This window comes from Labrus bergylta, chromosome 5 (assembly GCF_963930695.1).
Source record: "Labrus bergylta chromosome 5, fLabBer1.1, whole genome shotgun sequence".
Classification (NCBI taxonomy): Eukaryota; Metazoa; Chordata; class Actinopteri; order Labriformes; family Labridae; genus Labrus; species Labrus bergylta.
Genome location: NC_089199.1, coordinates 15319348 through 15334734, shown reverse-complemented (window position 1 = coordinate 15334734; position 15387 = coordinate 15319348). Strand labels below are relative to the sequence as shown.

Genomic DNA, 15387 nt, shown 5'->3' with positions numbered 1-15387 from the left:
CATTATCATGGTTATCAGGCTTTGTGAGAGTCGTAGGCTACTCTTCATAACTTTAAACTTTGTTCTCCTTTGAAAGTATGTGTTCAAGGTATCATTTGAACGGAAGTTGAGAAAATAGTCTCAAAGTCCACTAAGTGGCCTTTCTTAAGCTTTTGATCACATTATCCCATCCCCAGGTGAAGATTAATGTTGTGATTAAAGAGAAGTAGTGAAAGATATTGATTTTTTTTTTCCAGCTCTCTTATGTAATGAGTCTTGTGATGTTTACAAGTGTAACTAAACTGCTCTTGGTGGCCTTTTCTTCTTCTTCGATTGATGAAGCGTCAATCCACCACTAGAGGGCAGTCTCAACTCGTTTAAAATGAATGAACCAAATCTTACTGGAGCTCCTTGACATAAGCCCACACTTGTGTTTCAAACACTCAGTGGTGTTGGTTTTGTCCAGGGAGAGTGTGAAGGTCACAGATAAGTGAGCAATCTGCTGTTGTTGTCCATTTTACAGCATGTAAGTGTCCATGAGATGAGAGAAAATATGTTCCTGCCTGTGTGCGTGTGTGTGTGTGTGTGTGTGTGTGTGTGTGTGTGTGTGTGTGTCTGTGTGCGTGTGCGTGTGTGTGTGTTAGAGCATATTGTAACACAAGACTGACAAAATATTGAATTTCTGAAAACATAGACTCACCCAAACTTCCTAAAGAAATGTGATTCATGGTTAATGAGGTATACCATATGTTGCACAACAATATGCACATACAATATTATTTTCTGTTCGAGTGACAGCTGCTGTACATCTACATCAGATCTGATCTCTAAAATAATTTGAGTGATAGTAAGAAAACAAGTGTATGTGGTTTAGATGGAGCTACATTAACCTGATCTGTAAAACCTCAATAGCCAAATGTATTTGTTTTGCCTCGCTTATCTTACGTGCAGAGAATATTGTACTGTCCTGTACCTGACTTTTTTATTATGTCTTATCACTCATGAAGAGTGAAAGGCTTTGAAAGCTCGTGACCCTGATGAAGGCCACAAGCCGAAACGCGTCGGTCTAATTTGTTAATAAAGTTGATAATCGTACTACAAGTGTTGCTGGAGCTTTTGGACCTTTTATTCAATTTTAAAGAAAGCTTTTGTCAAACAGGAAATAACAGACTAGAAACACTCATACACACTAAATGATATGCAGTCCTTTTTACGTTGTTCATTGAATAACTTCAGAAGAATCAGTTGTAATTTAAGTTTTTAACAAATTCAGATATAGCATCTGCTTCAATAAGAATTTACTCAATGAATGATTGGTCACAAAAAAATTAACTTGAGTCTTCTTGCGTTCTTTAAAACTCAAAGAATCCTATTTCTTTAACCAGAGCTGCCACTTGCAACCTATCTTTCCTGACTGATCTTTTTTTCTGCATGTTCATGAGTTAGTGTGTCTCCTTGTGTGCGTGTTTGTGCTTCTTGTTAGTGGGAGTGTGCCTCTGCAGAATCCTGATGACTGGATGTTTATAGAGGAATTCCTGCCTTCTCGCCCCTATTGAATGTAGTGCCTTTATGGCCTCTGTGGAACTCCGTTTGTAAACACAAATTCTGCAACACAAAAGAACAGGAGTGACAAAATGGCACACAGGATGGAAGGAGCTGCATACTTGAAGCATCTGCTGCATTTTCATCTCAACAAACACTGACACGTATGCATGTTGACAGGTATGGGTAAGGGGAGGTTAAAGTCTGTTAAGAGTGTGTATTGGGGTTCAAAAGAGGAACCATAAGGGACTGTAGCACATAGTGTGTAGAAAATACAGTGTGGGACAGGTAAAAATGACAGACAGAGCTCAAGCACAGCGTTATATAAAATTGAGCTCTAAAAGTCTGAGTGATACATGCAAAATGTTGCACTGCACCTCAGTTCAATTCAGTGATAATTATTTTAAAGTCTGGGTGCCCGTATGTGTGTGTGAGTCGTGTGTATGTGTGTGTATTTAAACATGCACCTCTATGGCTGCGTGGGAGAAGAGGAAGAGAATGAGATGAGTTAATGGGATGGATAGATAGTGGTGTCTGTGTGTGTGTGTGTGTGCGCGCGTGTGTGTCTGTGTGTGTTTGTGTTTGTGTGTGTGTGTGTGTGTGTGTGTGTGTGTGTGTGTGTGTGTGTGTGTGTGTGTGTGTGTGTGTGTGTGTGCATGCATGCATGCATCAGGGGGTGGGTGCATTAGTCCGTGTCAGACAGCAAAGAGTGCTGCAGTTATCTAGGAATCTGAGCCAAAGCGACCTCACCAACAGAGAGAGAGCAGAAGGAAGAGAAGAACCAGGAGTAAGGTGAACTGAGCAAAAAAAAAGAAGAAGATGAAAGACAAGTAGAAAAAGAAGACAGACGACGATAACACCAAAGATCTTAATAAAAAGAACAGGTCTTGCCACCTGAATAGGCAGTTATAGAGCTACAAAGCAAAGAGAAAGTTTGCTGAGAATCCTCAACAACAGAAAAGAGAGAGGACAAAAACCTTGCAGCTCAGTGGAAGGAAGCTCTCCTCCTGCAGAAAAACTTGGGACCATTGCTCAAGAGTTTAAAAAAAGCCTGTGTCTTTGAATATCCCCATGATAGCATTTGGTTCTCTCGGCTTGTTCACTCTGCTGTCTCTCTATGTGGGAGCTTTGCTGTCCTCAGATGCTTCTCCGGCCTGCACAAGCCCTCCCTGCAGGGACACTCTGGTGGCTGTGCCCATCCAGCCAGCAATGGGAGCAGGAGTCAGCACTGGTGCCTGTGAGGGTCAAACTGGGTCATCAGCCTGCAGGATGGGGTTCTCCCTCCCAGCTATCTCCAATGCACCTCAGAGGTTGGAGCACAGGCATGAATTTCCCCAGGTTCTGCCAAAGGTAAGATGCATCAGCTACAGCACATCTGTCCAAGTTAGACTTACTGATCCTTGCTTACATAACCTAAATCAAAATGTTATTCTTTTAAAAAGCCATATAATGCAATCTTTAAATTAAAAACAAAATTTCAGCCATGTAACAGCGAGGGAAGTTAGGAAAAAATATAAGTAAGAACAAGAGCTGATCTCTGGTTGTTTATTGCACATGCACAGTGAGACTGAGCAGTGTCATCAGTCTGAGGCCAGCAGGTCCTTCCTCATGGGACAGTCGGCACACTAAACTTGGCACCACCTGGCAGTCATGGAGCAATAACAGTCAGAAATCAAAGAAGGGACAAAATTAGGCCTGCTTTAAAAGTGTCCTCATCATATGGTTGTTCTGAGCTCATGCAGCAACAGGTGTGTGAGGGAGACTATTACAAAGGCTGATGTAAGTGTAAGAGACAGGTTGAGTGTGACAGTAGACACTGTGCTGTGAGGTTTGTGATTTGGAGATCTTTCAAACTCGATGCAAGATTATATACATATAGGTTCTGTTTCAGTACTCAAACGCATTTCATTCATGTTTACTCAACAAAATGTATAGATATGATAAGCAAAAGGTCATTCATCATATCCACAAGGTGGCCATTTTTCCTATGACATCACACTCAGGGTGGGGATATTAAGTATTTTTTTTAATGTCATATTGTTTGGTAGCAAATCATATATATTTAGGGCATCTATGTAATCATCATCAATGTAGCACTTTTCATTTAATCAAGAGTAAAGACTGGATTGTGAAAATACAGAGGATCTTGGGACTATATTTAAATTTCTAACACCATACAGTAATTGGTACTGTAGGTCAGACAAAAACTCACATTAGCCTTTAAACACTTACTAGATAATATTACTGTGAGCCAGGAAGTAGCTGAAAGGAAACATTAACATTTGTTTGTGTTACATAACTCAGTGATAGACGTAAACTCCTGGCTAACACAATGTAAGCAATGTACAGTTTTATATGTTAAGCTTAATGGGTTATCAAATAATATTTGATATGTTATTTAACTTTGAAATATCTCCCAATGAACCTCAAGATGTCCATAGTGAGTGGTTATAGGTAACTCCTCTTACAGTTGTCAGATATCCTGCAATTATACTTCATAAGTTTCCCATCATGTCAAATTAAAATGGGGTTAGGATTCCTTTGTGTGTAATGCATGACACAATATCTTATAGAGAAGTACCTTTGAGCACTTTCTTGGCAGACTGGAGGTGTGAGAGAGCGTCTCGTTCAGCTGCAGCGCTGCATGCGCTCCCTACAGGAAACAGGGGGCCCCTGGAGTTACGGGGGCCAGGACAGCAACTCTCTAGGGGCCATCCTGGCTCTGATGGCAGCTGTACTGACGGAGTGTGACCTCCACTGTCACAGCCAGACTCTTGGGGTGATGGCCAAACGACTGGGTGAGTAATACACATTTATATCTACCATCTCTGCAACACACAGACGAATACACACAGACACACGAACTCACATGCAAAATGCCAGGGCAGTCACTCCCCCACACATAGTAAACAGAACCTCACTGAGGCCTGCTAAGTGTTGGTCATAGGTGAGTGCATAGGAATTTAACTGCACTGAGGAGGATGAGCCTCCTGTGTAGATGCACAGACAGCCACACATACAGTATGGAATGGATCCCGATGTGTAGAAGCTTTAAAGATTCATGATCTAAACTGGCCCCCCTTCGTGTGGTTTAGAAACACAAAGCTTCTATTTTAAACCCCTGACAACACACTGATAACCTAATCTGTCTCTGGGGTGACAGAGAGTGCAGCCGTGGGAAGAGAGGGGGAGAAAGATCTGCTGCTTTTCCTGAAGAGCATTACACAACATCCACCCACAGGTAAGGAAACAGTGATCACATGATACAATTGTTGTTGATTATTGGTTAAATAAAGATGCCCTGGTGTGGTTATTAGTCCCCCCTCTGGAGAGGTTACATCCACAGGACTGTGCAGAGATTTACAAGCTCGGCATCAAAGAAAATGGCATCTACACTATCCAGCCGGACTTGCACCGACCAGCTTTGGAGGTATTTCAGCTTTACCACACTCATAAAATACACAGGCGGACCCCCACCCTACTTATCCTGTTTTAGAGGTGTGCATCTTTGATCTATCTGTGGATCATTAAAATCTAGGCTTTATAATATCTTTGTTTTGGCTCAGGCTAAATGTGACATGGAGACAGTGGGTGGGGGATGGACAGTGATCCAGAATCGGCAGGACGGCTCACTGGACTTCAACAAGACATGGCAGGAATACCGGGAGGGCTTTGGCAGTCCGCAGGGAGAGCTGTGGCTGGGAAACGCAGCACTTTACGCCCTCACCTCCAATGGCCAACACCAAGTTCGCATCGAGCTGGAGGACTGGCACCAGCAGAAGCGCCACGCCAACTACAACAACTTCAAAGTGGCCTCAGAGGCACAGAGGTGAAGCACAGTGCAGAGGCTCATACTCTTAAACAACACTTAAAGCCAATACTGTGCATAAGAAGTGGATGAAGTCTCTTTGTCTCAAAAGTGAAGCCTGTAAGGAAGTTACATGAATCTGCATTCTTTCTAGCGGCCAGCAGGGCGTAAATGCATTGCCGTCAAAAGAGATCAATTGTTTGAATGGAAGATGAGAAAATGATCCTATTCTCCTCCGATTTATTCTTCACCAAGCAGAGATATGTTTCAGTCACTTGTTTCAAGTCTTCTTCAACCCAGCATGATCTTTATTAAGTCAACAGCGGTCCCCTTAGGAGTGAAATAGACAAAGTGTTGTATGCTCAAGAGCATGATTGATTGTCAAGTCACTTCTAGAGACCTAAAGACATTATGACATATGAACACACACTTGTAAAGTTTTTCAGTAATAAGATACCAAGCTTTTAAAATTTGATTATCCATGAAAAAAAAAGAAAAGAAAACTGGGCCTGAAATGTTTCGTTTGCCCTCTCCCACAGGATAACATGACGTGTAAATGGTCTAGGTTTAGTGTTTTTCCAGTTGGCTCAATGCACGCATGGTTTTGTGTATGATGTTATTTGTATTTACTTGGCTCTGCAGTATACACTGACACAAATGCTATCGACTTGGATGTAAAGAACAACCCTGCCAACTAAAATGAGTAACATGTTGCTTCCCTGTCTTCAGGTATCGTCTGACAGCGCGGGAGTACTCCGGTGATGCAGGCAATGCTTTGAGCTACAGCAAACGTTACAACCATGATGGCAGATCTTTCAGTACTGCTGACCGAGACAACGACCGTTACGTAGCCGGGAACTGTGGTCAGTACTATGGTGCAGGATGGTGGTTTGATGCATGCCTGGCAGCAAACCTGAATGGACGGTATTACCCTGGGCGCTACAATGGGGTGACCAACGGTATCTACTGGGGTACATGGTACATCCTGACAGATGGCCGAACAGGAGAGCGCTACTCCTTTAAGAGGGTGGAGATGAAGACAAGACCCAGGAACTTTGCAGGAACAGCCTAAAGATGATGACCACATGTCACAGCACCATCCTCTAAAGTACAATAACAGCATGTCAGCTACAGTTTGGTCCTGGCTTTTTCTTTGAAGGATGTTTTTACTCAATGTAAGGTAGCTTTAAGTCAATAACATGCACATGGCAGCTAAAAGATTACAGAATAAAATATATTTAAAAAGAATCATCCAAGCACTCACTGGAACTCCATACGACTCTGTAATATTCTCTGTTTATTAAAGGGCCGTTCTTTTGCAAAACCAAATTGAAACCATTACTCAGAACAATGACGCATAATAGATAATACTGCTTGTTGAAGTTGTTGTTATAATACATTTCCAGAATATTTGATTTACTTTATAAAAGAACATTTCATGATAAAAATTAATAACCAGCATGGGTGAGGCATGTAGTCCAGGACCCGGACTCGAGTCCAACACCAGCTCTGATGTTCAGGACTTGTGACTTGTCTCTGACTCGTGCACTGATGACATCAACTTGGACTTCATAATTAAAATTCCAGCTCATTCAGAATCCAGTATTAACTTTTTCTATATGTCCAAATGGTCCCACAAAGTCAGTCGAGGTTCATAGAGTGAAACATAATCAGCGGTGCTCCTCCTTATAAATCTAGAGATCCATCAGAGCTGCGTTCAACATTTTATTTTAGATGCTTACAGTTCATCATTCCTCTCTGGAGATCTGGAGAGTTTCCTCTGCTTTGGCAACTTGCAAAGTTTCTGATATTTGCTGCTGCGATATCACTGCTCACATGGAAACATTTACAGCTCCTGTAAACAGCTTCTCTAATCTTTGAAAGTGAATTCATGTCAATACAACACTATAAAATCACCTGACATTTTGCAATGCTGACTTTTTTCTTCTTTTTTTTTTTACAGTTATTCAATGTTAATTTGGCTCTGTGTTTTACAACCTGTAGACCTTCAGGTACAGTGTAAACATGAAGACTTAGTATTTAACACCTTTACATCAATAAATGAATGTGTTAAAGTGAAAAACTGAAGCCCATCTGGGATCATACTCGACCCTGAGGACTCAAACTTGGACTCAGAGTCGGACTTGACTTTGATTTTTCTCTGTTGACTCGGCCTCGAGCACTGGGGACTCAAGGATTGGTGACTTCTACAACAATGGCATGTAGACCAAGCAGTGTTTAGTGTTCAAGTTATGTTTGATCAGGAGGTGGTTGTCTGGTTCTAGACTGTCTGCTTGGTGTTGCCTCAGCTAATTCCTTGCTCCAGCTTTTATAATAACTGAACATTATGTTAACATTAGCTATCAGTGTTAAGCTCTCCATATCTGGCAAGATAGCTTGTTCAGTGTTTCTCAAACATTGATTTATTTGTTGCAGCACATACATGGGAGAGAGAAATGTTGCTGTATTCTTCCTGCAGAAAATACAGCTGATGATAGGAGACCCTTATTATTTCCTTAGTTACATGGTTGTTTTATTATCCTGCTGCTTGCTCTACCAAGTATGTAGTTAGTATGGTATGTTCCACAAGCTCTCTCTTCGTTTTTTAAGATGAAATAAACCACTCCAGTCAGCAACAACCACAAATAGATTCTCATTTTGTGGGAAATACAGCCTTCACGTGGATTTTAACATGTACATGTATTTCAGGTCAGATGATGACATGAGAGTCAACGTCTTCATAACAGTAGATGAGAGGTTATCACCAACCTAGATATGGTAGAAAAACAGCTCTTGAAATGTAAACTTCATCATCATGTTATTCATGCAGCAGAGAGCTGACAGGGATTTTAACCCCCCCCCCCCCCCCTTCTGTCCACCCACTGCCTCTTGTGTTCTGCTTCCAGCTGTATTACGGAAGAGCCAAACCCAAAGCTGGTGGTTTCACACTTAACACAGACAAGCACAGTTTGGAAGAGGCCATTTTCCTAACTTTCTCATACTTTCCCAGGTCTAAGTCTGACACACTGACCTTTGGAAGCTTTACCCTGAAGTCATAGTCTCAAAGTATCCTCTTCCCACTACCACAAAGTGAAAAAAAAAACACAGAAACACACACACTTGACCTCACCCACTTTTTTAAGTTGGAGTCAGAGAGAGACATGGAGGCTTTCCTGAGAGCTTAGAGTTGGTTTGTGAGTGATGCGTTGGGTTCTCACAGTGTATGTGTGTGTGTGTGTGTTCACGATGAGCTGTCAGTCCCTACGACAAGCTGGGTGTCTAATATTAACCTATGAGGGGGCTCAGCCCAGTGGACTCTGATCTAAACACACAGACTCATCTCAGGCAGACTCCCGACCGGCCACGGAATTTCACACACACTACTTATACACACATCTACAATGTGCTTGTATCCAAGTGCACACTCTTTCTCTCTCGTCCCACACACACACACACACACACACACACACACACACACACACACACACACACACACACACACACACACACACACACACACACACACACACACACACACACACACACAGGAGACTCAGTGTCTCTCTCAGCAGATAAAGAGATGGATGATTTGCTCAACTTCATTAAAACAGGTCAACTTCTAACCTTAAATGGCCTCCATTAAAGATGGTTTGATCACGCCGGCATAATTATTGTTATTCATCCACAAGCTCCTTTTACCCTTTCCTTTGGTTTACACATATGTCCCCACAAAGAGGCCTGACACACACACGCACACACGCGCACACACACACGCACACACGCACACACGCACGCACACATGCACACACACACACACACGCACACACACACACACACACACACACACACACACACACACACACACACACACACACACACACACACACACACACACACACACACACACACACACACATACACACAGGAGACTCAGTGTGTAATCAAGTTCAATCACCCATAAAGTCCATTAAAATATCAGCTTTCTCATTTGATTTTGCCTTTGTGTCCTGTATGTATGTTGTCTTACAGGAGAAAATAATGAAAAGACTATGTTCTGCCCCCTGGTGGCTTGGTAACAAATTGAAGAGCCAAATGAAAACTTCATTTTAGCTAAAGATGTCTGTCAGCTTAATTCTGCAGTGACTCTATTTGGAACAAACACATTTTTGTTGGACCTGTAAGTAAAGTTTATATTTGAGAGAAATCCTTTTAAAAACTGGTGGTAAAAATAAATGATAAAAAACAGACAAACAAAAAATCTTAATCAGCTACTCTCCTTCTAAATGTCAATGACTCCTCCTGTCCTCTTCATTTCCTCACTGTACATCCATCAGTCTTGTTGACAGGGAGGAACAGAGGCCCAGGGTTGTGTCACCACAGTATCCTGGCACAGTGTCTGGTGTTAGGTGATAGTGAAGCTGCAGCAGGGTGTAAGGGGTACCCGCAGGCTCTGCTGTCCCCCAGGCCGGAAGCCTCAGCCTGGGCAGCGGTTAGCCAGCACATCCCGCTCTGAGAAACACTGCAGTGCTCTGAGGAAAGTTCCCTTGTAACACGTCCTTATAATATGCATAAGCAGCAGTCAATATAACGTTTTTTTTTTAAAGACAAATTTTGCAAAAACACAGCAAGAGCCTGACCTATGATGGCAATAAAAGAGGCTTAATTAATGTAAACACATAACCCTAACCCTAACCCAAGTTTTGAAAGGTTAAAAAGCTATAAGATAAAATAATAGGTAAATACATAGACAAATTACAAAAAATATCAAATCCAAAATTGCTATGGAAATTTCAACTAAAATTGAAATTCAAGAGCTGTTTTTTGAGGTGAAGTGATCGTTCTGTCTCCACATGTTCGGCACCAACACACTGCCTATTTTTAAGATCAGACCTCAATACAAACTTTTATTCCAAGGCTTTTGGCTCTGCATGAGAGATGGTATTTTTTATCTTTTCTTTTCCAATCAATCTTCACACCAAATTTCCCTCAGAGATTAATAAAGAATATCAAATCAAAATGTTCACACTTTCCTGTTTATTTCCCAGTTGTTTTTGAATTGGTCTTAGTGTTTTATGGTTTTATTTTTTGATTGTTGAGCTCTCTTGTCAACTTTGACAAAAGAGCTTTAACTTAAATGTAAACTTTAACTTAAATGTGCTTTAAAACAATTGTTTTATTTGATTATTCAGGAAACATCCATCAATCCAGACAACTTTAATGATGGTCAAACAATGACATGTAAAGGCTGAATATGACTTAAATTTGCAATTTGCAACTTCAACACTTTAGTACAAATGAAGTTCCTTCCTCTGGTTCAGTAACAGAGATCACAGGTGGGGACCAAAACCTTCCTTAAGGGCTCATCACGAGCAACGATACAGTATATCCAGAAGGCCCACTCTGTTTAACACCAGGTGGCAATGTTGCTTAGCAGAGCCTAAAAAAAATGGTTGGGCGTCTTGTCTCAATGTTTCACATGAGAAACACAAAAAGGCAGAAACTCTGTGCATTGAAATGACAGAACAATAGATATTGTGCTCTGAGAAGAAATAAACACTCAAAACAATACTTGTGCAAACACTCAGGGATTATAAGAACAATTCAGTGAGAAAAAGGGAATGCTGTCATACTTATTAAAGCTTTTTTTTGAAAAATGTTATGTTTTTGCAGTGGTTTTGATGTCTACAACTGATACCTTTTTGAGTTCTGTTCTCGAACAACTGAAAAAACAAGAGAGCGTCGACTGACAAATGTGAAAACAGGTCTCAACATATTTTTTTAAATGAACATTATATCTCTGCTACCAAACTCATCTTCATCATCTGAACATTGTTTCTAAGAATTTGTGTCTGTCAATTGTCTCATCGTGCACCTTTTAGTCATTTATGTCTCTTTTTTGATATGTTATCTCACCAATAAAAAACAAAATAAAATTCAAAACTCTTTGTAGTACATCTTTTCCACACTAGGGGCCGCATAACTGAGGTTAGGGGTCAAGGCAGAATTAGACATTGAGTTGCGATTAAGAAGTTTTAAAACGGTTTGTGGCCTCCCTTTTATGCTTGAATGTGAAATATATGTTGATTATTTACTGCACAGGCTGAACATCAGGGAGTCTGGTGTAAAGGTGTTCTCAGTGATCAGTGACAGTGTTGATGAGGCAGGAGGACCAAAGAGGAGGAGGAGGAGGTGTTGAACTTTGGCCTGTTGTGGAAGGAACCTTCCATCCATCTATCTGCTCTCATGTTGATAAGGCTGCACAAGTTGCTGTTATGGGTGAAGAGAGGGAGGAAGCAGGAGCGGGTGAGGTCTCAAAGGTGTGTGAGGTTTAAGTGGCCGTTACACCCCCCCACCCCAAACCCACCCCACCCCCCAAGACCACAGGGCCACTGAGAGACAGCATGTGCCTGCTTTTAATACTGCTCCTGCACAAAACCAGAGCAAGGCAGCGTTCCGTTTGAAACCGGAATTCACCAGAACAAGTGTATCCTGATGTGGTGAGGAGCTGGGGGGAGAAGGAGGGGGAGAGAGTAGAGAGGGGACGACACAGAAAGCCCCATGCGTTTTAGGCCTCAATAAATCGCTGTCATTTCTAGATCTCTATGAGAAGGTGGTGATGAAGGGGGTTTGTCAGTGAGAGGGAGAGAGGGGGAGGATGTGTTGTATGTGAAGTTTTCAAACATAGAAAAACATTTAGGTCTAAAATATTTATGAAACTAACACGAGCAGCATCTGCTTGTCTGCTTGATGCATGATTGTAGACGGGGGGGTTGTCAAACATTTATGTCTTGCTGCAGAAAGAAATTTGGGTTACATCATTGATTGTGTGAACATGTAGGCCTATAGTACTTTATTAAAATCAATATCAACAAAAATAGAATACATAATAATAAACCTGATCCATTAAAAAGAAGCTCTTTCACTCAGTAGAATGCCAAATGGAGCAGCAAGAAATTCAGCCAGTCTCACAGATGACTTGAGTAGATCCCGAAGTATGTACTTATTCAAAAATAGACTTGAACCATGAATCCAGAATCGTTTTGAATCGAAAATAGATTCTGAATCGAATCGTGACCCCAAGAATCAAAATCAAATCGAACCATGAGACACCCAAAGATTCACAGCCCTAGTAACATATCTAACTGGAGTCAGGTTAACTGCTGAGGTCTTCAGCAATTCCTATTCCAACACTTCATTTTCAACTTTTTCAACTTCATTGTGTTTCCTTTGCTTGTTTTTAATCCTGCTATTTGAAATGTGACCATCTTTTACACTTTGATAAACAATGTGCATTTCTACTTAAGAACAGCCTGGCATGCTTTAAGTGATCTCATAGTTTTCATGACTTCGTTAAAAGCAGAAAAATATTCAAACAACATTGTCTCCGTGTGTCCTGTCTGGTATTGGACAGGCGAGGCAGCTGTAGCTCAAACAAGGCAGCTGTAGCGGCTGTAGCGCAGTAGAGTAAAACTGTCGCCTCGCGACCGGAAGGTTGAGGGTTCAATCCCCAGCTGAGCTGATGTACGTTGCTTTGGATAAAAGTGTCTGCTAAGTGAATTGTAACATTGTATTGGAGAGAGCTGGATTTATCAGATTATATTTAAAGTAGCTATAGAGAATGTTTGCATGTCATTATGTATTTTGTATTACATAATGACATACGTGACAGGGAGTTTTATGGTTATGGGGATGAATGCACAGATTTTATCACCTGATTGTAGACCCCCTCAAGCTTTCGTAACTTTGCAGATATTGTAGCTTTATCTGTTCAGCCTGCAACATTACTGTTTTGGTTCATTGTCAACCCTCTAACCAGCCTTGTGTGTCCAGCATCAAATAGCAGCCATAAAACATTGGAAATACCTGGCGAACATTGAGCACTTTTAAGCTATAACATCACATACTGTATATGAAGACTAAAAATGAATTGGGCGTACTTGACTCCAGTGCACTGAAACACGACTTCAAATGAAGAATAAAATAGCTCATTGTCTCCTGTGTGTAAACAACTGCGCTTTGAAAAATTCACAATATCTTCAGAGGTGATAAGGTCACTGATGTGTTCACAGCTTGTTTTTGCTTCTCAGAGATGCCAACACTCTAGATCTGTAGGTTAAAGGTCAATCTATCTTTGCAAGTTAAGGGAAACAGATTATCACAGTATATCTGAATTCAAACCTTCTGTGCACTGTGACCATTTCTGTTGGTTTAAACTATGATTTTCTGAAGAGTTCATTTCATGTAGAAATAAAAAAATAAAAAAAAGAGATCAATGCATGTTCAGAGTTTTTTTTGAGCAATTGCTGTTGAAGTTTGCTGTCAAAATAAATAAGTTTATTTCTTTTCAGGTATACAGATAGAAACCTCCACTCCCAACATTAAACAGAGAGGCTTCAGTTCTCTTCTTTAGTTTACTTCTGTATCAGAGTCTCTCCTGACTGTTTTCATTTTAATCCACCAAACTGTCACTTTGATGACGAGAATGAGGAGAGAAGCTGCAGCAAAAGGAGATGTGAGGAGATGGAGAATGCTGATCAAGCAGACTGTTTGTGAAATCAGAGGATTATCTAGACTGATAATACAGATTGACACAAACACACATGAAAGGAAATAAGCCGGTAGTCAGAAGCAGCTCATCATAATCCCCCATAAACACCAGGAATACCTGTGACAAAAAAAAACAACCACGAGATACACACCCCGTGCTTGTCAAAGGTTATGAAACATAAACTTCTGTGCTTTTATGTGCGTGTGTGTAAGTAAGTGTGTGTTGTGGAAGAAGTCAAGTACAGTACAAAGGATGTGGTAAAGCAGCCCAATGGTCAGGTGTGTATTTGTGTTTTTCTCACTGTTACTTTCTCTCTTGCACCTGCAGAAAGTTGAGGTAGAGTGACAAAAGACAAGCACAAATACATACACACACATACACACACACACACACACACACACACACACACACACACACACACACACACACACACACACACAAACCCACAGACATATGCATGCACTCCATTTAATGACACAATGATTGATGTAACTTTAGCAACCTTAAGATTAAACCAAGAGCAAGAGAGAGCAAGACAAGGTTCACTTGTGAAGGAGTTTGTTTCTATTTGTGTGTGTGTGTGTGTGTGTGTGTGTGTGTGTGTGTGTGTGTGTGTGACAGGCAGGACAGGTTACTGCTGGGGATTCAGCTTAAGCAAAGCAGCACACATTTCCTAAATGTCTTCACAGTATGAGGACAAAGTCAGGGATTAATAGACTCAATGAGGATCCAACACAGGATGAGGTGAGAAATGAACACACAAACAAACATGAAAGTTAGCAAAACACACACAAACACAGATACTCACATGAAGAAAACTCTTTTTACACACACTTGTTCTTTCTCTGCATGAATTCAACCTCAACCTTTGGACAAAATCAAACATACAGATGTTCTAATATACTGTAGGGAAGTCATTTCAACAGCAGTCGAACAGATTGTCTCATCAAACATGCTTTATATAAAGGCTGGCTGAGTGAAAGAAAACATGGGAAATTGGCCTTTTTGCATTCATTTCATATCTGACTTCTAGCACTGTATGGATAACAATGTCCACCACGTCTATACACAACTTTTGTGCAAACTGAAATATTGCCACAATGACTGGATGACTGTTGTGAAGATATTTTTTGGGCTTTTCATGCATTTGTTGAGAGGACAGGACAGTGTGTGAAGTCAGAATCATGGGTGAGAAATTGGGGGATGACATGCAGTAAACGGAGAAAGTTGGGAGTAAAACTGGGGGCCCCCTCTTCGAGGGCTATGACATTTGTGGAACACACGATTTCACCACTGAGAGAAACCAGTGACCCTATAGCAGGTTGTCCTACAATAGGCAGGTTGGCAGTTTTATCCATCACTTTTATCCATGTTCACTATTCAATTCAATAAACATTACCTCACTAAAATTATATAGCAACTATAAAGCAATACAAATATAATCCTCATATTAAATATTCCAGAATTACAAATTAAAATGTGAGGTTAATAATCCCTGTGAGTATATAAA

At 40.9% G+C, this 15387-nt stretch overlaps 1 protein-coding gene across 1 annotated transcript; it reads left to right on the top strand.

Annotated features, from left to right (window-relative positions):
* The first annotated feature begins 800 nt into the window (after positions 1-800).
* si:ch211-157b11.8 (fibroleukin) lies at positions 801-7266 on the top strand. The gene is made up of 6 exons (XM_020646853.3): positions 801-2871; positions 4124-4319; positions 4685-4762; positions 4839-4951; positions 5088-5350; positions 6059-7266. The coding sequence occupies exons 1-6, from the start codon at positions 2593-2595 to the stop codon at positions 6399-6401; spliced, it is 1272 nt and encodes a 423-aa protein (XP_020502509.1). The 5' UTR covers positions 801-2592; the 3' UTR covers positions 6402-7266.
* The last annotated feature ends 8121 nt before the right edge of the window (positions 7267-15387 follow it).